At 34.7% G+C, this 24,540-nt stretch overlaps 4 protein-coding genes across 6 annotated transcripts; 2 read left to right on the top strand and 2 right to left on the bottom strand.

The window, feature by feature from the left end:
* On the bottom strand, window positions 1–4,377 carry LOC114422310 (sialyltransferase-like protein 2). Of its 3 annotated transcripts, XM_028388605.1 has the most exons (12): window positions 4,104–4,318; window positions 3,923–3,996; window positions 3,694–3,783; window positions 3,406–3,483; window positions 3,089–3,189; window positions 2,217–2,409; window positions 2,036–2,126; window positions 1,890–1,954; window positions 1,627–1,781; window positions 1,452–1,533; window positions 1,091–1,200; window positions 181–502 (listed from the first exon to the last, which is right to left on the bottom strand). In XM_028388605.1, the coding sequence occupies exons 1-12, from the start codon at window positions 4,195–4,197 to the stop codon at window positions 307–309; spliced, it is 1,329 nt and encodes a 442-aa protein (XP_028244406.1). In that variant the 5' UTR covers window positions 4,198–4,318; the 3' UTR covers window positions 181–306. The 3 variants fall into 3 exon arrangements, with proteins under 3 accessions (XP_028244405.1, XP_028244406.1, XP_028244407.1); XM_028388604.1 differs by having other exon boundaries at window positions 1–502; window positions 1,627–1,954; window positions 4,104–4,377; XM_028388606.1 differs by lacking the exon at window positions 3,406–3,483 and having other exon boundaries at window positions 4,104–4,374.
* Window positions 4,378–4,719: 342 nt separating this feature from the next.
* On the top strand, window positions 4,720–16,012 carry LOC114421256 (eukaryotic peptide chain release factor GTP-binding subunit ERF3A-like). Its single transcript, XM_028387105.1, has 19 exons — window positions 4,720–4,874; window positions 5,324–5,365; window positions 5,486–5,560; window positions 6,561–6,614; window positions 6,751–6,843; window positions 7,538–7,649; window positions 9,091–9,136; window positions 9,256–9,327; window positions 9,551–9,613; window positions 9,715–9,869; window positions 9,954–10,018; window positions 13,036–13,186; window positions 13,293–13,398; window positions 13,501–13,636; window positions 14,174–14,238; window positions 14,335–14,499; window positions 14,902–14,974; window positions 15,064–15,124; window positions 15,525–16,012. The coding sequence occupies exons 1-18, from the start codon at window positions 4,871–4,873 to the stop codon at window positions 15,099–15,101; spliced, it is 1,515 nt and encodes a 504-aa protein (XP_028242906.1). The 5' UTR covers window positions 4,720–4,870; the 3' UTR covers window positions 15,102–15,124; window positions 15,525–16,012.
* Window positions 16,013–17,375: 1,363 nt separating this feature from the next.
* LOC114421255 lies at window positions 17,376–20,468 on the top strand. The gene is made up of 4 exons (XM_028387104.1): window positions 17,376–17,659; window positions 17,790–17,972; window positions 18,087–18,146; window positions 19,975–20,468. Exons 1-4 carry the CDS (start codon window positions 17,426–17,428, stop codon window positions 20,260–20,262), a joined length of 765 nt encoding a protein of 254 aa, XP_028242905.1. The 5' UTR covers window positions 17,376–17,425; the 3' UTR covers window positions 20,263–20,468.
* Window positions 20,469–21,056: 588 nt separating this feature from the next.
* On the bottom strand, window positions 21,057–24,246 carry LOC114421254 (protein PLASTID MOVEMENT IMPAIRED 1-like). The gene has a single exon (XM_028387103.1). It carries the CDS (start codon window positions 24,078–24,080, stop codon window positions 21,447–21,449), a length of 2,634 nt encoding a protein of 877 aa, XP_028242904.1. The 5' UTR covers window positions 24,081–24,246; the 3' UTR covers window positions 21,057–21,446.
* Window positions 24,247–24,540: the final 294 nt, after the last annotated feature.

Here is a 24,540-nt window from a genome sequence, read left to right as displayed (position 1 = left end):
TTTAAAGAAAAAAAAAAGTTATTCATTACCGCTCAATTTGTTATAATTAAACTAAGCATTACAGATGCCTCAAAATTTTGTCCTAGCTGTTCTGTAATCCTCTCCCTAACCAAATTTTAAGTCCTTCAAAAGTTTCAAAACAGAAAGAAGAAAAAAATGAGAAAGATTAAATAAATTTCCTTGATTTACCACTACGCTGGTGAGTAGGAAGCTTCATTGCCATTTTGTCAAGTTAATGACATATTTTGGAAAAGGTAAAAAAACGGATAATTTTGTAAATGATGGGGTTGGATGCTTCCCAACAGTTTAATCAGTTGGCACAGTGCAAAGCGACCCATGTCCAGGACTATGCTCTAGAGGATACATGGTTGTTCTTTTCACATACCGTAAATGATCAAGTGCTGCCTTTCTGAGCTTTGAAACTGCATTTAGATTTCTTTTTACTTGCTTCTTAATTATGGAACATGCAGCCAGTGGATCTTCAGATCCTGCTCCAACTCTCCTGTCAAAATCATAAATTTGAGAGTCTCCAAATAGTCTCAGATGCAATTCATCTGTACTCACATTAAGCTCAATTAATAGTGAACAACAATAAATAACATGCCATGTTCACTGTGCAGAAAGACCATTGCAGGATAGTAGCATTAAGTGTTGATGAATGATGATCAATATTATATGCCCGTAGAATAGTAAACTATTTTGTATCTGAGTTTCACAATTTGAAAGATAATTTGAAGGTTCATAGAACAGTGAATTAGTAGGGCACTCAGAATAGTGAACTAGCAGGGTCGTACGACTGATTTCAAATGAAGTTAAACAAAAGGGTCATGACCTTTCAGTATTTTCTATCTCCCGATAGAACAGGTCAAAGACCAATAATACCCTTCTACTTATGAGCACTACCTACAAGGCAACAACAAACTACAAAATATTCTATTTATTTATCACAACTTAAGCTTTGACTAAATAGAGCACAGGCCAAGAGATATCAAGAGATTTGCTACTATAGTTATACAAAAGGTTCAAGGTAAAATCCGTACAAAATCGTTTCGGGATTAAAAAAACATGCAAAAAAAAAAAAATCATTTACCTCAGTAATTTCTCTGATGCAATTCTAGCAGATCTTATAATATGGCGGCTTGGAACCCATTTTACAACACGATTTAGATCAGCTCGCATGGGAGAATGAATTTTGATAAGCTTGACAATGGGAACAGATAGAAAAAATCAGTGATTTGAAAAACAAGAACAATGGTTATATTTGTACTACTAAGCACAAAGTCAACAAGGAATATGCATTCTTGCTTATCATTTATACAGTCTAAGTGTGAAACTTCAACAATTAACATAATTCTCCGCCAAGAATGAGGAAAATCTATTTCCTTTTGGTTCCAAAGGGAAGTTATTAGTATGACTCAAACCTATCACCTCCACAACTATGATTTACTTACCCCCAAGCACTCCATCATCTGGTAATAAGCTCTACCATGCAACGGGGTATGGCCTTGACGGGATTCAGAGAAATATCTTGTCCTAGAAGAAATAAGGATTATTGATCAGGTAACCATATTCCAAAGAAAGAAGTATTTAACCAGAGATACTAATTGCCGAAAGAAAATATAATACCATTCTTTATAACCAGGATCTACAGTGAAACCATACATATCCACTGAATCACACATAGAGAGAGCAAATTCAAGAGCTTTAAGTCCAGTTCCTTTTGCTGCTGAGCCAAAGGATGCACCTAGCATGAGGTACACAGGATTTTTTATAGGAATCTCCTGCAGAAGACAAAAATCAATTGCTTTGCAAGTGTCGGATAGAATGTGTGACATGTAAATACAAAGCAAGGGTTTTAGAAGGTGGTTTCCCTTGACAAGGAAATATACCCGAATCATTTTGTTCATGATGTCATGAATTGTTGTTTTTATTATCAAGACTTCTTTTCTTTGTTCTGCAGAAACAGCATTTATAGTAAGGTTATAGTAATTCACATTACAGCAAGTTGAACTCACAAGATAACAAGTGGCAATACCATCTAACTCTACAACTTTATCCAGTGCTTTGGCGGATCCTCGGTTTAGAAGGCGAAATGTGCTTTTCCTACCCACGTAATCAGTGTAGTTCTGTAGTCATAAGTAATACTAAGTGGTTGAGGTCTTAAGGATAAACTTAAAAATAAAATAAAATAAGAAACATCCTATTGAGCAACAAACCTGTGTTGGAGCACCATTTTCTCTAATGACAACTTCATAACCATCTATCTCATTTCCAAATTTTGTTTTCAAGAGATCTCCCGAGTTACCAATAACAGCACAGCGTCCAAACTGTCTTGGGAAGTATGGTGGTGTTTCAGGGAGAACCAGTGAAAGTTTCTCCATGCACAAGGTCTTGTTCTCACAGCGGTTGCTGCAACTCAGAAAGATCCTATTCTATGAGGACTTTACACTAACTTCAATTTCCTTCTAAACAATAACCACTGACTTTAATACCATAACTAATCATAAATTATATTATATATACATTAAACATGGAACATGATATCTACGCTTTACATTGAGAAACTTATGTTGTACTTTGTTAGGGTACTACCATAACTAATTCTTTGTTATATCTAATAAACCCCTCTAACTAACTAACTAACTAACTCATTAATAGTCTAACTATCTTAACTAACTCTCCCTTCTCCTTATATCCTAACATACTTAGCAATCAGGGTAGAGTGAAATAGATAACTCAAGAAAAGGTTTTATGTCCTCTACAAGAGCATGAGGTTTGCTTCTTAACAGCCAAATAAAAATGTCTTAGGAGTGACAAATTGACAGAGTATCCTAATTCAAGTAACATCATATGCCTATTTTGGACACGAAACTCACTATTGCATTTTTGGATAAAGAAAAACTTAAGATCATTTTAAGTTTTGAAAATCTTTCTTGAAGTTTATAACCAGCTATATAAAACATACTACTATAATTCTTTTCTAATAAATGAATTAAACTGCAATCTAGTTTGTCTGTCATTCTTATAGGATACCATTATTGCATAATTACTTAGCTGTTCAGTAAAATTGAGTTGCACATTTACTTACAGCTGTATTCCTTTATTGATCCTACGCCATGCATATTCCTCCCATCCATTTGGTAAAGAATCAATGAATTCCTTGGTAAGTATAGTGGTACTGTTTCGCACCTGAGAAATCATTTCAAGACATATAACAATAAAATGTAAAGCATAGATCATAAATTACTTTTACAATTAAAAAAAACTAATAAAAAATGTATTTACAGGGTTTAATAGAAATATCTATCAAATAAGATATCAGAAGCATCCGGATGCATATAACAAGACAGAAATGATAGATTTCTGACTAATTGTAATCACAAAAACACAGACTAAGTTGCTTACTTGTTCCCATGTAGCCACAGCTTCACATAGATTTAAATCAAAAGACAGAGCTTCAAGTTCACCGGTTTTGGGATCTTTCTGTTCTTACAGAAAACTCCAGATGTTAAAAAATGGGCTAATTGTTTAGCTGCTTTTAAGCCACACGATTAAGTATAGGAGGAAACCATTTTCCCACAAGTAGTAGGTTATCATAATCAACATATTTTATTAAATCACATATGCAACACTTATTCTTCCTTAATGAACATTGAACAACAAAGAGCTCAGAAAATGATTGGAAATATTTACCCATTTGGGGATGGTGTCACTGGGGAAATTTATTGTGGTTTGGCAATAATCTGTGCCCCTGGTTGCTTTTAGGCCAAGTCCATTTGCACTCTGCATAAAACACAAAATTAGCAACTATCGTCCAAAGAATCCATAGTGAGAATACAAGATCTAACAGATGCATAAAGTGTTGAAATCTTAAGAAGACAAACACATTGAAAGCATAGAAGCAGAGGGAGGGAAACCGCACCACACACTTCTGGAAAGTGTCGTGCAGGGAAAGCAATGCTTGGGTGTCTTCATCCGTGAGGTGATAACTGGGATCTGCGCGTGTGGTGGTTACATTATTGTTAGATTCAAGACAGAAGAACAAAACTGACGCAGTTAGAATAATATATATATATACGGTAAAAATACATATACATACATACATACAAAAGGATCAGAGAGGCCGGTGATGTAAATGGAAATGGCTGCAAATCCAGATGCTAAAGCAAGAAACAAACCAAGTTGCAGAATCCTCATTGCCGACTAAGCAAACAAATTGGGGTTTATCGACCTCTCCAGATCTACACCATACATTCCAATTCACACTTCAAATTTTTTTATCAGCTTCAGATCTTTACGTTTGTGAACGAACGAACGTAATTCAGCGTGGGATTCGTTTTCTTGGGTTATTTCAACTTTGGTTAAATTATAACATTTTCTTCCTACTTTTACAAATTGACTGTCTTGTTAACATATTTGATTATTAACTAATAGTTATGATTAATATAAATATATAATTGATTAAAATTTCTCGTTAATATAAAATTTAATTATTGGGTAAATTTAATTAAATTTTAATTTTTTTTAATATAAATGTTTTTTTAAAAAACAAATAAATCAGAAAATTATTATTATTTTAAACAGAAATAAATTAAAAAACAAAAAACTTAAGGTTATTTTATTAAAATCAACATTGTTTCAAATTGGAGTCTATGAATTAACTTGAGCGCTTATGACCATTTTTGCGTATTTATACTTTAAAGAAATAGGTCGAACCCAACCCAACCCAATAACAGAAGACAGTGGCAGACAGATAAATACTAAAGAGTGGCTTACTAGTCCCAAACCTCACACGACTCCTTTGTTGCGTTGTATTGCCTCTCTCGCCGAAACCCTCGTTTCCAACTTCTACAGAATCCATTTCTTCGCCATGGGTACGTCCTCTTCATCTCGCTTCCTCCTTTGTTTCCTCTAATTCTGCATGTTCCCACTTTTCGATAGATCTTTGCTGCTTTATCGTTAACGGTTAACCCTACCGATCGCCGAGGTTTTCTTTCTGCTCAACTTCAATTCATTGAGCTCGCCCTTGCTATGCCGTATATGTTATTGCGTGTTACAGTTCTTTCCTTCTATTTCAATTTTATCAACTTCTCTTGGTTGCAAGTGAATTTCTTGATCCAGTAAGCTGAGTTGCATGCTACTATATGGGCTAGTGGCTTGATTCATAATTGTTTTCAATTTCATTCCTACTGAAGAAAAAGAAAATTTTAAAGAAACAAATGAATTATTGCTTTTCCTGACTCGAACAAAAGCGCTCTACTTTGAGATGTTGTAAGGATTTGGGGGAGTTGGATATTTACCTCTGTTTTGTTTCAAATGGTAGATATTGAGGAGGACATCCGTTCTTTGCAGCTCGATTCGGCAGGTAATCCCTTGGCCTATTGATTTTTGCGTATTTATTCTTTTTTACTATTATCTATGATTTTGTGCCATTTTATTTTAATCTTTTCTATCCAATATTGGTTGTGAATTTGTGGTATAGCAGAAGACAATAATGGGGTGGTAAATCCAGAGGATGGAAAGCCAGAAGAAGTTGAGAAATATGATAAGATGGATGAAGGTTGGTTGTAAGGAAGTGGTTGATTCTATATTTATATTTTCTGGGAAAATAAATCTCATCAATGTTAAAACTTAAATTTGTTACATAATTATACTTTAAGATTATTTCTTGTTTTTCTGTTGCCTTTCTTTTTATTCTCTTGGCTCTCATTTGCAAAATTCATTCTAAACTAAAGTATTATTCTTCTTCTTTCTTTTGAGATCAACCTGTTTTTACTTCTTACGTGAGTAAAATTTTGTGCACAGCAGCACCTTCCATTCCCCCTAGATACAATCATTTATGAACTCTCACTTGTTTGGAAAGATTGTTTTGATGTCGAAAGTTACTATCATAAATTCATAATGAGGCTCTTAAAAGATATTGTGGAAGTCAGAAAATGAGTTTGTGTTCCTCTATTCCTCCATTTTCTTCAGGCTCCTGCTTATACTCCCATACTTATGTTGAATATTTGTATTTTGGTTATATCAGCTTATTTGTTTTGAATGAATGATGGATGATCAGTAGCTGTAATACACAATCTCACAACATAGTTTCATATCCCATAAGCTGTATTTTGTCTTGCCTATGATTGATATTGTTGTGAAGCATATGCATATGCATATGACTACTTCTTTGGAACTTTGGAGCTCAGTTAGCATCCAATGCCTCCCCCAGCCCCCACCCAATTTTTTTTTTCATTTGAACCCCCAACCTCTCCTCGCTTTACCAGTAAGCCAACCTTATAACCCCTATCTGCTTGTATTCCTACCAGTCATCATTGAAAAATGATGATTGAGTAATTTCATTTTTCATATCTTCTACCAATCAAGTATTGCTAGCTTCCTTGAACATGCAGAAGTGTTTCATGCATTAGGTCTGTGTTCTTTGTTGGTTGATTTATTGGTTGTTTCACTTGCTTGTTGCCTATATTAGTATGTTATTGCTGAACTTCTGTAACAGTATAAATTAATGATGGAGGTTGGAGGGCATCATATAATGAATTTCACCTTGGTGATTTCAGATCCAAAGCAGGAGGTTGAGGCTGAGCCAAAGGCTGTTGAGGCTGAGCCAAAAGGTATTGGGAAATGTATTTAGTTTTCAAGTATGCAATTATATACATATTTTACATTTGATTGCTTTTTTGGAATTAGACAGCTCGTTGTATACAAATATTCATTTTCCTGTGCTCACTCCTTGACTTTGATCTGCAGTGAAAGATAAGGAGATTCCTTCTGTTCAAGATGAAGAAGATGTGCCTGAGATGACAAAAAGACACTTGAATGTTGTGTTTATTGGTCATGTTGGTAAGTTGATGAATTTGACACTGATCATCAGTATGTGTTATCAGGGTTTTTTTGTGCTTTGTTCAGCTTTGAGCCTTCAACAACCATGGGTATTGTGCACTATAGAATTAAATGGCTATTGGTTTGACTTCCTATCTTATGAGTTTTATATGTTGACCATGGACTACTAGCGGAGTTACACTTGTTGCCTCTGTTTATTTATTTTTTTGCTTTTCATGACAGAAAGAGAATAAAAGAATGTCCTGTAAACTTGGATTGCATGCATTCACTCCTATGTTCATGTGGTTATTGATCTATAATTGGTTAATGTCTAGTAATCTGTGCAGAATTGGATTAAATATTTAAATTTGGAAGAAGAATAACTTTTGTAATGCTTTGTTGGTGAGCTTTTGATTATAAGCTAGTTTGAACACAAATGAAGCTTAATCCAACACATAATAAATTTGCGCTATGATAAATACAGAGTACAGTCATATTACTATAATGAGGAAATTGTAGGGAAAGGCAGTGCATAATGACTCACATGAGTAACAGAGTTGAGTTGGAATGGAAGATGCATGAAACATTTCTTGTAACTGCCTAAACTTGTGGCAGCTGGGAGGAGAGAGGAGTGAGGAACAGTGGATTCAGTTAGAGATGATCATTCTGTATATTTTGTTCTACTAGTAATTTATTCTTGTATTTTTTGTTCTAGATGCTGGTAAGTCTACAACTGGAGGCCAGATACTTTTCCTTAGTGGTCAAGTTGATGAACGGACTATCCAAAAATACGAGAAAGAGGCTAAGGACAAAAGTCGAGAAAGCTGGTTAGCTCATTTACTTTTGTTTTTTGATTGAAAGTGTTATATGTGTTCTTATGCTGCTCTGCTGCCTCATCATCTGTTTACTGCAACTTAGGTCATAGGGTCCTAACATATTGTTTTCAGGCTAAAATCACTTACACATAGTTGGCTCACCTTCATTCTATATTGTGAGTTATTAAGTTGGCTCATCTTCTTTCTATAGTAAATTAGATAGTATCTGTTGTAAGCATTCAGCATGTCCAATAATTTTCAGCTATTTGGTACTGGGTTGTTGTGAAATGACAAGATAGTAACATAAGACTCTGGGCAGTAACATAATGTTGGATGTTATATATTTCCTAGGTAGCTTATTTGACTCGATTTGGATGAAATTTCTCAGTGCTGGATAATGTAATGTACTCATGTTGCTCAAGTAATTATTACAATGGTGAATGGACTGGACTATTACATGCTGCATTTAGATTAAATCAGATATAACAGAGGAAATAATAAGTATTACACAGTAAACAAAAAAGATAGTCCGTTCTGCAGTTTGCATTGCTTAGAACAAGTCCTGTGATGGGTAAAGTAATCCAAACAGAACATTCTATTAGGACTTGTGTGGATTTTTTAAATGTATGTTTCTTTTGTATTTGACTTTTACAAAGTAAACAAAAAGATAGTCTGTCCTGCAGTTTGCATTGCTCAGAACAAGTGCTGTGATGGGTAAAGTAAAATCCAAACAGAACATTCAATTAGGACTTGTGGATTTTTTAAATGTATGTTTCTTTTGTATTTGACTTTTCTGATAATGTTATGAGACATTATCATATGGTTGTCTCATCCTGTTGCATCTATCTCTGGTTTATAATGTGCATTGTTTCTTACCTTCTGGATATTTTATTTCCTTTCAACTACATAACTACAAATATTTATGTGAAATCTCTCTCTCTCTCTCTCTGTCCCGATGAAAGTTGTGGTGGGCTAGTTTATCTATCTTCTAGAGCCAGTTTGCTTTTACACTTGGTATTTGTCCATTACTCAATATATTCTTATGTTTCTCAAATTTAGTGGGTGAACTTTTTCCGTTATTTATTTTGCATGTTCTCCCACTAGTTCTAAACTGTAGACCAGCGGTACTAGAAATTCAAATTTGATGTTATTCTGTGTTTTTAGCTATTCGTATCTTAATTGAAGCATGGTGTTTTCTTAGCTTCTATGTTTTATTGCGTATTTTGTATATTTCACTTTGATCGTGTAGGGTTGGGGTGTTCAAACTATAAAATGGGGGATGTGGCCAATTGGATCTTCAAGTTTTTATATTCTTTAAGACTTAAGAGGAGTTTTTTTTTTTTTTTTGGGGGGGGGTGGGGGGTGGGGGGAGAGAAGGGGGAGATTTTTTAGCTTAGTGAATATACCTGATACTAATCCATTAGAAATTAATGATTTTAAATTGATATGCTAGGTATATGGCTTATATAATGGACACAAATGAGGAAGAGAGGGTAAAGGTATGGATCAATTTGCTGATAAAATTAAACTGGTTTATCCCAATTGTTGTAGTTTTTGCTTTTTAAATGTATGGATTTGAGTAGAATTCATAATTAGGGCAAAGTTGTGATAATTGCAGGGAAAAACAGTTGAAGTTGGAAGAGCACATTTTGAGACTGAAACTACGAGGTTTACTATTTTGGATGCACCTGTGAGTATCTGCATTGCATGATTCTCTTCAGATTGGTTTTCTGTATTGTGGGCATGCATATTTTCTAGAGTAGCAGGCTTCTGTTTTGAACTACTTAGAGGACTTTCTCTGACAGATTCCTCCCTCAACTCGATTGTTTCTTCTCCTATAATTTATAACAATTCAACGATATTATGCCTACTTTGAGGAAAACAATTAATATTGAATTACAATGCTTTCGCAGGGTCACAAAAGTTATGTTCCCAACATGATTAGTGGTGCATCTCAAGCTGATATTGGGGTGTTGGTTAGTTGATCTATGGTGTTACTTTGTTTATTGAACATATGCATGTGCTTCTTCACAAGCATCTGATGATATTTGTCTGTGTTTTATGCCCCATCAATCAGGTTATTTCTGCTCGGAAGGGAGAGTTTGAAACTGGATACGAGAGAGGTGGACAAACTCGTGAACATGTCCAGCTTGCAAAAACGCTGGGTGTGTCTAAGCTTCTTGTTGTTGTCAATAAAATGGATGAGCCTACAGTGCAATGGTCAAAAGAAAGGTTCTCTCACTTTCTCACTACACGCAAACACTCCCTTTCTGTGCTTATATTTTAATTAGATTCCTGCTGCTGGTGTGCCACTAGGTATGATGAAATTGAGTCAAAGATGGTTCCATTTCTAAAGCAATCTGGATACAACGTAAAAAAAGGTATGTCTTTTACTTGTTTGAGGAAATGTTGGGATTTTTGTTTCCTATCTTTCTAATTCATTTGTTTTTTAAATGTGTGATGCTGATGTGAATGTGATTGAAACTGGATCAGATTTGTGAATATAATAAATACTAATCATCAAGCGCCTAAAAACATCATAAGTACATCATTATCATATCGATAAGAGAGAATCATTTAAGTGTCAAGATAAAGGAATTCTCTCTAAATCTATTATTACCTTGGTCCCTATAGCTGCATTATACTGGAGTTACAAACAAAACATCCATCAGACGCAATGGAGGCCTATCAAAAGATAATCAAATTCTTGGGTACGTCATCAAATCCCAGGAAGTCATTTACTCCACTGTTGTGTATCTCAGAAAATGAAATAAAATAGGGGGTAAGTCACAAGGACTTAGTGAGAACATAAAGTACAAAGCGGACAAGAAAGGAGAGCATTGCATACCACGAGTCTTTACATCCATAGAAATTTAAAAATGACATCAAATAAATAACTAAATAAAATACAGTTGTTTTTAGAAATCAGTACTCAAAGAAATATAATTTCAGAACTACTCATAAACTGGTATTCAAGAATAAACACTTTATAATCAAACATTCATTCCACTATGTGCACATAGACCACGTTGTGGCGATCGTTAATTATATGACTACGACATTTAGCTCGTAGGCTGCATTATCTCTTCGTTGCAGCGAACGGAACATATAAATATTCTATGAGTCTGTTACTCATAGGCTACATTATCTCTTAGTTGTAGCAAGCAATTATAATCATATTATGAGAATTTTACTCATAGGCTACATTATCTCTTCGTTGTAGCAAACGGAAATTATCATTATAGTATGAGAAATCGACTCATGGGCTACACTATCTCTTCGTTGTAGCAAACTGCAATTATCATGAATTCACAATAATTAAAATAAATAAATAATTCCACATCCATCCTTTTATATGTAATATCAAAATCTCAAAATAATTTTCCAAGATCACAAAGAATATATATATTTTGAAGTTTAATTGCTTCTCCTAAAAGAACTTTAAAAATGTCGCTAAGTAGATTAACTACTCACCTAAATAACGCAATCAATGTCTTCCACTGCTGTTGGGAAGGTCAACCACTGTATTTTCCACAGGATCTAAGCATTTAAAACAATAGAACAATGGATTAGACAAAATCCCTAATTTTAGCAAACCTAGGGTTTTGAGGAAACCACAATAAATCCCTAATACTTAGTTTCTAACCATTTTCATACAACCCATAACTAATCAGTGCTAGAAAAAATACTCATCTAACACAATGGGTCATAAACATTTACCTTAAATAGATCAAATAGAAAAATCTAAGGAAATGGGTAGTGTTCTAAGGAAACGAAGAGATAATGTAGCCTATGAGTAAAATTCTCATAGTATGATTATAATTGCCGTTTGCTACAACGAAGAGTTAATGTAGCCTATGAGTAAGAGACTCATAGTATATTTATATGTTACCTTTGCTGCAACAAAGAGATAATGCAGCCCTGTAGTCATATAATTACCGTTCGCCACAACGAAAATATAACGTGGTCTATGTGCACATAGTGGAATGAATGTTTGATTATAAAGTGTTTATTCTTGAATACCAATTTATGAGTAGTTCTGAAATTATTTTTCTTTGAGTATTGATTTCTAAAAGCAAGTGTATTTTATTTAGTTATTTATTTGATGTCATTTTTAAATTTCTATGGATGTAAAAACTCGTGCTATGCGGTGCTCTCCTTTCTTGTCCGCTTTGTATTTTATGTTCTCACTAAGTCCTTGTGACTTACCTCATATTTTATTTCATTTGCTTAGATACACAATAGTGGAGTAAATGACTTCCTGGGATTTGCTGACGTACCCAGGAATTTGATTATCTTTTGGTAGGCCTCCATTGCATCTGATGGATGTTTTGTTTGTAACTCCAGCATAATGCAGCTATAGGGACCAGGGTAGTAATAGATTTAGAGAGAATTCCTTTATCTTGACACTTAAATGATTCTCTCTTATCGATATGATAATGATGTTTTGAGGCGCTTGATGATTAGTATTTACAATCAACTTTGATATTAGTGGATATTTTGGATAATATATTAAGGGTCTGTGTTGCGACTTGAGACCTTGATATTAAATGGATGAAATGAGATTTATATATATATATATATATATATATATATATATATATGGATTTGTCTAGATATATTATGTGTTCTTTTACAGGTTATTTTGTATAGGGTAGGCTGGCCAGACTAAGAAAGTCATAGTCTATGCGTCGGTCATGGCCCAAGGATAGGTCGTGACAGTCACAGTACCAACTGATCCCCTTCTTTTCAACTCCTTCCTAGTTTATATGCTATTGCTAACATAAACCCACCCTTATTGGGACTAATCAGTAACGGGCCCATTAACATAACCCCCTGTATTTCTTAGACTAACTAATTACTAACATAACTAACTACTAATGGGGTTACCTAACAAAATGTGATTTATGATGGGTGGGTTATGTAGCTTTTACGTGGAGAACATGCTTTGTATAATAAAAAATGTGATTTGGGGGGCTGTGATGCCTGTTCTTTTCTACTAGAGTGGGAAATGTTATGTATTGCTGAAAGCTTGGGATATGTTGAAGATGACTGGTAGTTTCTTTGCGCAAAATGTTGAGCAGGTTTGAGATCCTTGGTATGAAGTTCTAAAAGGATGGGAGGAGGATGTTGAACCTTAGTGTATGGAATGAACAACTTGTTTTGATTTAAGGAAGAGTTGAGATTCAAGGGTTTTTTAGGTTGTGCGAAGTTTATTCTTTTCCTGTTATACAAGTTATCTTCATTGTGTAGAATTTGAAAAGCATATGAAAATGGACATGGAAAGCCCTGTTTCTGGAAACCACTTCTTAGCAACAATTTCATTTTTATGCATAGATCTCCTCCAATTTAATGAATTGTGGAAATAAATTTATTTTACTAATTATTTATTTGACAGATGTCTTGTTTTTACCAATTTCTGGTCTAATGGGTGCAAACATGAAAACAAGAGTGGATAAAAGTGTTTGTCGATGGTGGAACGGGCCTTGCTTATTTGAGGCACTTGACGCTATTGAAGTTCCACTGCGAGATCCCAAAGGTCCTTTCAGGTATTGCATTTCTGACCATCTTGTTCCCGTCTCAAGGTCCTTTATAATTTTTTATTATGTTTGAAGTTCAACTTCTTTACTATGATTGAGGTTCTGACTTGTGCAGGATGCCTATTATTGACAAATTCAAAGACATGGGAACTGTTGTTATGGGCAAAGTTGAATCTGGCAGTGTTCGTGAGGGAGATTCCTTGTTGGTCATGCCAAATAAGGTTGATTATTTATTTTTTTGGTTATTGTGAACTGTCTTTATTTCACCATTCTTCTTTGTTGAACATGAACTGAAATGGTGACAACTGCACATGAACCTGCAGGATCAAGTGAAAGTTGTTGCCATCTTTATTGATGAAGATCGTGTTAAACGTGCTGGACCTGGTGAAAATTTACGGATTAGATTATCTGGTGTTGAAGATGAAGACATTTTATCTGGGTTTGTTCTATCTAGTGTTGGTAAGGTTTTTTGTTGCCTCCATTTAGTTAAAATTTTGCCGGACATAAATATGTGTTATGGTAGTACATTTTGGAAGATATTTTCTTAATTATTTATTTTTACAGAAATTTTAGTGAAAAGGGATAGAAATTCATTACCCAAACAATTTCAGTGTAATGTGTAAAAACTTGTTTTTGTCTCATGTTTCATTTATTATTTGATTCTGATATGAAATGTTTAGCCGTATAATATGGTATGAGATGTTGCCATACCAATGTACTATTTGTTGCAACTTTAATTTCCAAGTTAACCTAACTGTATTGTTTTTAGTTGGATCTGAAACCTATGAACAAATTATGGCAAGTATTTAAAATTTGGTTTAGTCATAATTGATTCAAGAGTGGTGTCAAAAAGGGCTTTGTCCCACCAAATATGTGTTTTATCTAGTAAATTAAATTTAGATCGTTTACATTTTCATTGTCGTGTTGTTTTCATGTGGTTACACACATTTGCTGGTTGGTGTTTTTAATTGGTCTGGTGGTTTTTCCCTTTTGCAGCTAATCCAATACCAGCAGTTACTGAGTTTGTTGCTCAGTTGGTGATCCTTGAACTGCTAGACAATGTATGCGTCTTTTCTTCCCCATACTCAGCATTTGGATGCTAGCTTCAGTTTCTATATATTAATGACAGACATTAAATCTTTATATATGATCTGTAGGCTATTTTTACTGCTGGGTACAAGGCTGTTCTGCACATCCACTCTGTGGTTGAGGAATGTGAGATTGTTGAACTCTTGCAGCAAATCGATACAAAGACAAAGAAGCCTATGAAAAAGAAAGTTCTGTTTGTGAAGAATGGTGCTGTTGTAATGTGCCGTGTTCAGGTGCATTATTTTGCATTGTGAATCTAGAAGCTAATTTTTCTTTCTTTTTTATCTTCTATATTGTATTGCTGTACATTATTAAAAAACATGTTTGGAGTTGTCATCATGTGACCAGGAGGTCATAGGTTTGAGTGTTGGAATCAGCCTCTTACAAGGTGAGGCTGTGTTCTAAATTCTAATGATCTACATGGTGGTTGACCCTGTCCTGCACATGGCAGGAGCTTTATGGTGCTGGACTGCCCTTATTGTGTTGCTGTATATGGGTTTCCTAGGGCTATGAAATGTTTTTTTAACTGATTCTTAAAGTCTCAAATAGAGAGATCAGTTTATTATTGATGGTAGTTTGCTTTTCCCCCCATATATTCCAGTGTATTTCATTTTGTATTGGAAATGTACTTACAGGTTAATAACTCTATTTGCATTGAGAAGTTCTCTGATTTTCCCCAACTTGGGAGGTTCACTCTTCGCACTGAAGGTAAGAGTTAGGAAATCTGTCTTGTGAATATGTTTCTGATATTAATATATGTTTAAATTTTAAACTGTATGGTTTACTCTATATTACAGGAAAAACTGTTGCTGTGGGAAAAGTCACTGGTCTGTGAATTTGTAACAATTTTGACTTGAGGTAATGAGTAATTCATATGCATTATTGCTTCTTGTTAAGCTGCTCTTGCTTTTCATGGTCAACTTTGTAATACTTTTTAACTTTTCATATTTGTTGCCGCTCTGGCATATATGACTTGATTACCCTGATATTTCTGTTTATTTTTTGTTTTTTTAACTTGGCAGTTATCTCTAGTCTTTTTAGAAATTAAAGTGGAATTTTGATTTGGAAACTGACTTGCAAAGGGCTGAACTGAAAATTTCAGATATTTTGCATTATGTTTCAAACATTATGTCTACATATATTCTGGTGTTTACAAATCAAACATGTTGCTAACAGGCAGTTTTCATTTTTGGTCGTTGCCTTTGTTTTTTAAAGTTAACAGTGATATCGAGATTGTGACAGTTGTTTTTGTGGACAGGACGGGAATTCCTGCCCAAATTAATGGAGTGGCAGCTTTGAGGCATAATTGACAGCATCAAGTTTACCATATATTCATTTCGGTATTTATTTTGCTTTTACTTGGGGTGGTATTCAGTGAAGAGTTATTTGTTGCCGCTGGTGCCCATGATGTACTTGTATACGGCCTTACAAGGCTTGGATGCTTCAGTATTTTGCGGTTGGCTGCTTCCAACCGTGCTACTCTTGAGATATAATTTGAAAATAGATGGTTTTAAATCAATCTGCCTTATTAGCTGTGGAATCTGATGACTATTAGCCCAACAGCGGTTAAGCAAGTGTCCTAGTCGCAGTTGACTAGCATATTTAGTTTTGATAGTGATATTGTGATTTGTTTTAATGATTCATGTTGCCTAGTAAACGTGATGGAATTTTGTTGAACTGGAAATTTGCAAGTTGGGATTACGGGTCCATGTTTATGATTTTATAATAAATTTATTTGTCAAGACAGACAACTTATGTTGAGGATGCACTTGTGTCGAAATCGAGCCTTGTAAAGGCCGAGTTACTTCTCCTGACATACAATAGGTTGTCGGATCTTTCATAAGATAAGTTGATAGACGCCACGAACTTAAATTGGGAGAAGTTTCATTTTAAAAAAAGCCATAAAATAGAGTGGACTGTTCGGGAATGTTTGGTTTAGAAAGGGTTCGTTTTTACGGTCTATCTTTTAATCATAACAATATCACATTGTTTCTCTAAAAATATGATACAAAACAATTATATGTGAAAGCATGAAATGAATTAAGTGTTCGGGGATAAATGGTATTAGGAGTTCGGTAGCTATGATAAAAAAAATTGTTTAGGCGTAAAAACCCAGTGCTAGTTGCAATTGGTTTGTGGTGCAGTTTTGCTACTTAACAATTCTTTTTCCTAAGTATCAAACATTTTCAAATTTGAGAAAACATTATACAATAAGATTATAGATTGTATAAGGTTTTTACACCATAATTCAATCTTACACATATGATAAGTTTTTAAATTATACAATAATTAAGTCAAATCAGTTATACTTTTCGAGAAATTGATAGTGTAAATTCTTTACAACCACAATTTAAACTCTAAAAGTCTTTAATGTCTTTCTAAATAAAATTATAGGTCTTGAAGAAGCGTCTGTTAAAATAAATTAGAATTATCTTAGGAGTCATATTTAATTTATGTCTGTTTTGAAGAGTGTCTTAAAATTTGCCAAGTAAAAATATTTGGTAATTTCAGGAGTCACCTTAATTAGTGAAATTATTTTATTATTATTTTGAATAAATTAATTTCTACTCTAGGCTAAACAATTTTTTTAGCTTCTCACACACTTCATTTCATGGATAAGAAGTCCAAATATGCAGCACAGTTTTCATTTTTAACATACATTTATTTTCCTTAAGTTAAAAGTGCAAATACAAGTTTAAATAATGATAGATATTATTTTAATTATAATTTATTTTTACTCCATTCAACTACCAATTCAAATTGTTTTATTTTAATGAGAAAAAAACATTTTTTTGAATAATAATTAAATCTGCCAATTTCTTAATTATATTTATATTAATTTTACTATTTAAACTTTAAAAAATTAATTAATACAATTAAATATAAAACATTAATATTTTAAATAAATCTCATTTTTCATATTATCATACTTATACTTACTAGAAAAAAATTATGGTGTTAAAAAGTGGCTTGATCAGCGCGCTCCAGTGGCATTAATTATGATGAACATAGAAATTTAAGGACCACATACATAAAGAACACGAGAATAAAGACAATAAATACATATGGCCACGAAAATATGCTCCAAGCTTATATAAAAAAATAAAAAAAGGCACAAAAGTGTAAGATATATTATTATTATTACAGCTTCATTTGTAAATGGCAATGAGCTCAATTCATACGTTGTACGCTTCTTCCTTCCGTTTGTGTTTCCCAAATTCATCACCACAATTTAAGCCTCTGAATGCCATTCCTCTCGGAGGAACAAAACTCTACAACAACAACAACGTTAAATTTCCCAGAGAAAGAACAAGGACCAGAGCAACCCTTGATGATGTTGAAACAGACCAACTTTCCTCAACCCCACTTGTTGAGAATGACAAAGCCAAAAAGGTACCATCTTATCCTTTGGGGTTCCCAATTCCCATTAATGCTTCAAGCTTTGTTTGGTTTCTTAGATAATGTTGAAAAGTCCTTTTTAATGCGTGTTTGGTTTCAATTTTTAATGTCAATATTTGCTTAGGATGTAGATGAAAGTGTGAAAGTGTTAAAAGATGCAGCTAAGACAAGAAAGGTAGCAGCAGAGGATATTCTTTCTGCACTGTCTATCATTGAGAAAGCAAAAGTTGATCCTTCTGCCTTTTTTGAGACCCTTGGTGGAAAGGAATCCCCAGGGAGGACCTGGATGCTAATTTTTACTGCTGAGGTTAACATCTATTTTTGGAAGCTCTTCTTTTGGCTATTATTCTGTTTCTTTTTTTTTTTTTTTAAATGGTTGTTGTATCTACACTTAGCAATTTCTGCTTGTGCTGAATTTTAGAAACAATTGAAAGGTGGTCGATATTTTCCTCTCACAGCTGTTCAGAGGTTTGATGCTGCTGTAAGTCTCTTTCCCATGGTTCTATGTATATTTCATTCTTGATTTTGATGCATACTTGTCCAGTGTTTGTAGTTAAAATATTAAGTTACCTTTTATCTTTTGTGTTTTGAGGATTGTTAGCAATACAATCTCTAATACACTTTTTCTAACACACTTTCTATTATTAGTTAAAATTTATTGAAAAATACAAAATTACGAGTAAGGTTCATTAAATAAGGTGTTAGATCCAAACAAGTTTGTGATTTTCAATAAATTTCGGCCAATAATAAGGATTGTGTTTAAGAGAGTGTGTTGCTAGCATTTCTCATGCATTATTGAGTTTTGAACTGAAGTTGTTTCTAGCTGGAAAAGCAAGGGAGATCATGACACAAGAAACATTTTGAGGGATGTTAAGAAAATGTGCCAAAGAATAAAGGTTGTTTTGATGGTCTTGTTGCCATTTTCCAACACTTTCTAGAACTTAATCCTAAGTCTTGTGATTTGACTTTTCTTATGCAGTTGGTGGACAAGCTGCTTCTTTAGCCATTATTGTATTGTTCTGTTGTCCATTAACTTATTCCCTTACCAACATTCGGTGTTCATTTCTGACTTTTAAAATTAGTTTGTATCTGATATTCTGATGTCAAGTATGTTTCTATTATCTTTCTAAGTTTTTAAATATATTATGATGTGAATCATTACACCATTTGGTTTCTTAGCTCTTAAAATTCATATACAAGTCACCTGGGGTGAAGACATTCTTGAATTGCATCCTTTGTAGAGGAACCAATTCTCATCCTCTATCTCAGTTTTGGACCTAATTCAATTTTTTCTTTTAAACTCAATTTATGAAGAAGAGAGAGAACTGTTAACTTTGCATTACACATGTTAAAATACTAGTTATACATATAGAAAAAATCAGGGTGTTATAAATAGTTTTAGGCTATTTCATCTTAATAGCTAATTGATTGCATACCCTACTTTTATCATCTTCAATCTATGGTTGTGAAGATTTTGGCTATGTTTAGCAAAAATAGTTGATAAATTAGTTGAAAGTTAAAAATATAATTTTTAGTACAAAGCTATTAGCTAAAAGTTGAATGTTTTTGAACTAACTTCTTGAATTAAAAGTGTTTAGTGAAATCAACAGTTGAACTAGTTTATAAAATATAAAATGAGTTAAAAGTACATACTTATATGATTTTTTATTTATATACTTTTTGTAGACAAAAAATACATGTTCAGGTAATCATAATTTTAATTTTTGAACTCATTACTGCTTGTTTAAAGATCAAACATTTGATTAAAAAATAACATGAAGTGTAAATAGAGTAAAGAATAAAATAAATAATGTAATATTAATGGAATTTTATAAAATTATAAGATCAGTACTGTCTGAAAAAATGCTAGAAAATAGTGAGATAAGCTTAGTTATCAAACATCTCTATTTCAGTCAAACAAATTTATAAGCTTGTCAAATATTCTAGCTGAAATAACTAGTCAAACACAGTCTTTGGGAAAAAAACTGAAAATCAACTGTTGCTCTGTTTCTTCTTAGCCACTTAAATGAAGTCAGGGAAATCAGACCTCAGATATTATCTATGAGGACCCTGGGCATATCCACTTCATTCAGGAAAGACTATTGCAAATGTGCGAGTTAATGGTCTCTCTGAAATTGCTTTTTGATTGTCTCCTTGGGCCTTCTCATGCAGGCAAAGTTGTATTCCAGTTGTTTGTTTCGTTATTTGTAAATTTTCCATAAGCCAAATCGATGTCTTCAATGTCTTTGAATAAAAACTTGGCGCTTCTGTCTAAGTTGGAATGTTAAGTTACGCTGATGAATTATTAGGCAAAGAGGATCGAAAATGGAGTATATCTTGGACCCATTGGACAGTTAACATTTGAAGGCAGACTTTCATTTAAAAAGAGAATACTGGCTTTCGTTTTTGAGAACATTCGAATAAAAGTTGGACCTTTGCAACCTCTAGAGATCAGTCTAGGGAAAAAGGAAGACAAGGAACCAAGTACCAAGGATCCTTTCTTCATCTGGTTTTATGTTGATGAGGAAATAGCTGTTGCTCGAGGCCGGAGTGGAGGAACTGCATTTTGGTGTCGGTGCCGTCGTGTCAATAACTGATTGTTTTTAACTTTCGTTCCTTTTCTACTTCTGACTTTTGATGGAAAGATACATGTATATATGTAAACATTTAAGTTCAGTTGGTGGTAAACATATTTGCACTTGTTTGCATAAATTCCAGTAACTTAAATATGCAATTCAAATTGAAGTTTGTGTTTCACGATAATTCTACTATTGTGGAGGTCATCCTGACTTTTCCTATTTTATCATGGTCGTCAAACCTTTTCTTGTTAAAGAAGACAGTAGCATGGATGATTGGATTTATTCTTTCTGATGCATAGGATCTTTATGTACAGACAACCAATGTGTTCCGGCTCTCAATCAAAGAAACGAGGAATAAAAGAGTTTGCAATTCATCATCAATTTTCATTTATACTTTTGTCAATTGATTTATAATTTCCTTGAAGGTGTTTAGATGCTTGATTATGTTCTGACCATCTGATTATCCAATTTCAGCAATATTTTTTATGAGATGAGCTTTGTTCCTAGGAGTCTTTAAATCAAGTTTTGCACATAATTCATACATTTTGGTACAAGTCGATTCATGTTTGAACAAACTTTGATCAACATTTTATGAATCATACCAATAATCTATAGATTCTAATTCTTCAGCACTTCACAACTTTTCCTATTTACAGGGAATGAAAGGATATTTCTCTCGACGACTATTTATTACTTGTTTATGTACTTCACCAATTAAGGAGAGGAATTCTAACAAATATCGATTTTTGAATTTTTTTATGCAAGTTTTATTAATTAATGATGTGACCAAAGGTAAATTTACACAATAATAATAATAATAAAACAATGTATTGATAAGATTTATCGTCCAACCAAATCAACAAATATGCAGACAGGACGAAAATAAAAACAAAGATAAAAAAATGGAAATGAGGTTGATGGGACCTTGTAGAGCTAATCTACCCCTTTATCGTTGAAATACCATATGTCCTATATACGACTCAGAAATTTTATTGGCTTTTACAAAAAAAAAAAAAAAAACTAATCATGGCACGACATTTACACAATTCTTGTTGTATTCATAAATCTTCTCAAATGGTATAGGTAGCTGCAGTGGCTTAGGTGTGTGTGTGTTGTAAACAAGAATCTTTGACTAGGACATGAATGCAAGACTACTTCCTCGGCATAATTAACTAACAATAGAATGGAGGTGCTAATTACTACTACTTTCCAAGATTGATATCTGGATTTCTCATGGTTTTGAGCCACATGTCAGCAACTATTCGTGATGAAATGCTCCACAACAGGTCTTGCTGTTGTCCCTTTGCCAATGTTTGCTTCCCTTTCTTGTTCCCTGCCTTTCCCAAACCATATGCAACCAACCATTGCATTGCAGTGAGTCTTTGCTTCCCACTGTCCAATGCATTCTTCTTTATGACACTTGTTAACTTGAAACCCCCCACATGCATGCTTGTTACCTTGAACCTTTTCTCTTTCCTCTTTGTCTCAGCGGCACTTGTTACATGAATCAGCACCATCACAGGTCCTCCAACTGCTTCATAGCGTCTCATTGGATCCCTCAATTGGACAACCAATACCAGTGTCACTTTTTCAGGTTCCCCATCAGAACATCCTGCGCCAGCAGTTTTAGTATAGCTTTGGTTTCTGATCCATTCCTCAAGTGGAATAGCCGAAGCCAAAAGATCCTTCCCAGCCTCTCCTTTCTTTGCAGAAATATCAAATGGGGCTTCTAATTCCTCGGCCATGTCAGCTTGAATTTTCAATGCTTCAACTGTCATGGATTCAACCTTCTGCATGGCAAACGCCAGAAGCTTTTCTGCTGTGAGTGGCTCCTCTTCAACATTCCAAAGTCCTGTTGTTATTCTCTCTCTTCTTCCTGAACTCATGGCACTTCCCATGCTTTTCAAGTAAGAAACTATTCTAGCAGCACTGGAACTTGCTCCTTCCTTGTTCCTACCTTGTATGATGGCATTGGCAATGCCTTCGAAAGCAACCTGTTCTGCAGTTTTGCCTACCATTTCATCTATTGGCATTAAGGACAAAACCTTGGAGCTGAGTTCATCAAAGCCAATGTCAGCCAATTTCTGAAACAACTCGAACCCTGTCAAGGATTGGTGTGATGCCATTGCCAACACAAAAGGCCTTGATATCTGCATAGCTAGCTTTGGAGCATCTTTTCTAGCCACAGCGATATCAAAAGGGTTCATAGATGCCAAGTAGCCTCCATCCTTTGTTTGAATTACACAACCCAAGCCCTTTCCAAGGTCAGGAAGATACACTTTGGATTCTCCATCTTCAGCAGAAGAAGCATCATCGTGTCCTTCAAGCTTTAGAGGTGGAATTTCAGGTTGATTGAACAAGTAGTAATCACTGTTTTCTTGATCCTCAAGCATCTGAAGAAACTCCTTAGTCACAGTTTCTTCATCTGCATCTAGCCTCTGTGGTTCTGTCTCTTCTTCTATATTCGTAAACTTATTATCATCTTCTCCCATTATAGACTCAAGAGCTTTTATCTGCTGAGCAATTGAATCAAGCTCAGACAATCTAGTAAGGTGCACATGATCAAGCACTACTTCCTTGACAACCTCACTTGAAGTTGATTCCTCTTGTTGGACAGGTTCCTCAGCTTCCTCTCCTCCATCTTCTTCCTTCTCTTGAACCTCAACCCCTTTATCCACAACCTCGAAATCTGGAAGATCAAAATCCTCCACCTGTTCCTTACTACGTGGTTCATCAACTTTCTGTGTAGAGGAAGAGGAATCCTGAGCCGGCACCGGATTTGGGTCATCATCAAGGTTCAAATCATCCATTCCTTGAATATCCTCTCCTATTCCTGATTGTGAAGGAGTCCATGCATCATTTCTACTTGTCATTCTAGGACTAGACATGCTGAATGATGTCTTGGATTGTTTACGAGCAAAAGAAGAAGAGAAGCTACTAAGCTTGCCAAAGCTGGACTTTGAATTCTCCACTTGATTATTATGATTATTATTATTATTATATATATCAACTCCTCCATCTTTCTCCATTATCTGGAAGCCCAGTTTGAGAACAAGTTCTCCTCCTTTTGCCTTCCCAGACAGGCCAAAGCTTGTGTCCCATTGCCTCAGCCGCATGCCTTGTTGGTTTTTCTCAATGGATTCTCTTATCAACTCAGTCAAGTCCACAGAGCTTCTTCCAAAATCAAGCTCCTTAGCATCAACAGAAAAAAGGTATATCCAAAAGAGGCGCGGCTCAAACTTGATGTGCTTTGCAGCAGTGCCTTGGTTGGAGGTATGATAAACATGACACCTGATGAAAAGGGTCTCTTCAAAATCTGCAGCTCCTTGTGCAACCCTTGATGGCATTGTCTTAACCGCTCCATCCTTTGTTTCCTTCTTTCTAACACAAACGGATAGTCTAAGTCCATTCATGGAAGAAGGAAGGCCTTGAGCTATGACCACTTCAACAGAAAACAAGCAGCTTAGTTTCTGCATTCCAATGTGAGACAAAGCCCGAATAGGCTTCCACTTCCAAATCCCTTTCTTGTTACTTTCACCTGAAGAAATTGTTGATGTGTTGTCATCAAGCTTTTTGGTTTCTGCCTTGGCAGTGGCATCATCATCAGGCTTTGGCCTTGATCGCCATGGGGACATGGACATGCGCCGCCGAGTTTTGTTGCTGTTTCCATCATCATGTTTGGCATCTTCGATAGGCGGAGCTGAAGTTCGTGGCAACACAAGGGAAGTTGTTCTTCTGGCTGTGGTAGTGGAGGTGTGTTGTTTGTAAAGGGATTCGCTCAAAGCTTCCAGTTCTTCAAGGAGTTGTGCATTGGGGTTGCTCTTGGCATCTGCCATTACTAGGGACTAGTGAGTGAAGAAGGTGGTGCTGCAATGAATGGTGATGATGATGTTTAAAAAGATAAGATGCCTACATGGTTGGAAGATGATTATGGCTAGTTCTTTCTGAAGCAAGAAAAATAGGAGAATTAGATTTGTGGAGGATAGAGGATGAACGGTGGCGTTGCATTGTGGCTTGATGAGTAAGACAATTTTGACAATGGATATCTATTAGGCAAAATGGTCCCACCGAATTTAATGTTACTTTGTCCTCATTGTTTCCAGGTGCTAGGCTTGGTAGTGAGAAACTGGTTCCTACCCCAATTTTTGTTGGGAAGTAAAGAAAATCTGCTAAATTTTCTTTAAAAAATGCAGTATGCATGTAAGAAACATGGCAGCAGAAAAAGGTTCTTTCAACTACTTACAAAAATTAAAAACTAAATAAATTTATTGAAAGGAGTTGGGGCTGGGAAAGGAG

Source organism: Glycine soja, chromosome 8 (genome assembly GCF_004193775.1).
Source record: "Glycine soja cultivar W05 chromosome 8, ASM419377v2, whole genome shotgun sequence".
NCBI lineage: Eukaryota > Viridiplantae > Streptophyta > Magnoliopsida > Fabales > Fabaceae > Glycine > Glycine soja.
Note: the sequence above shows the minus strand (reverse complement) of the source record. Positions and strands in the feature narration are given on the sequence as shown.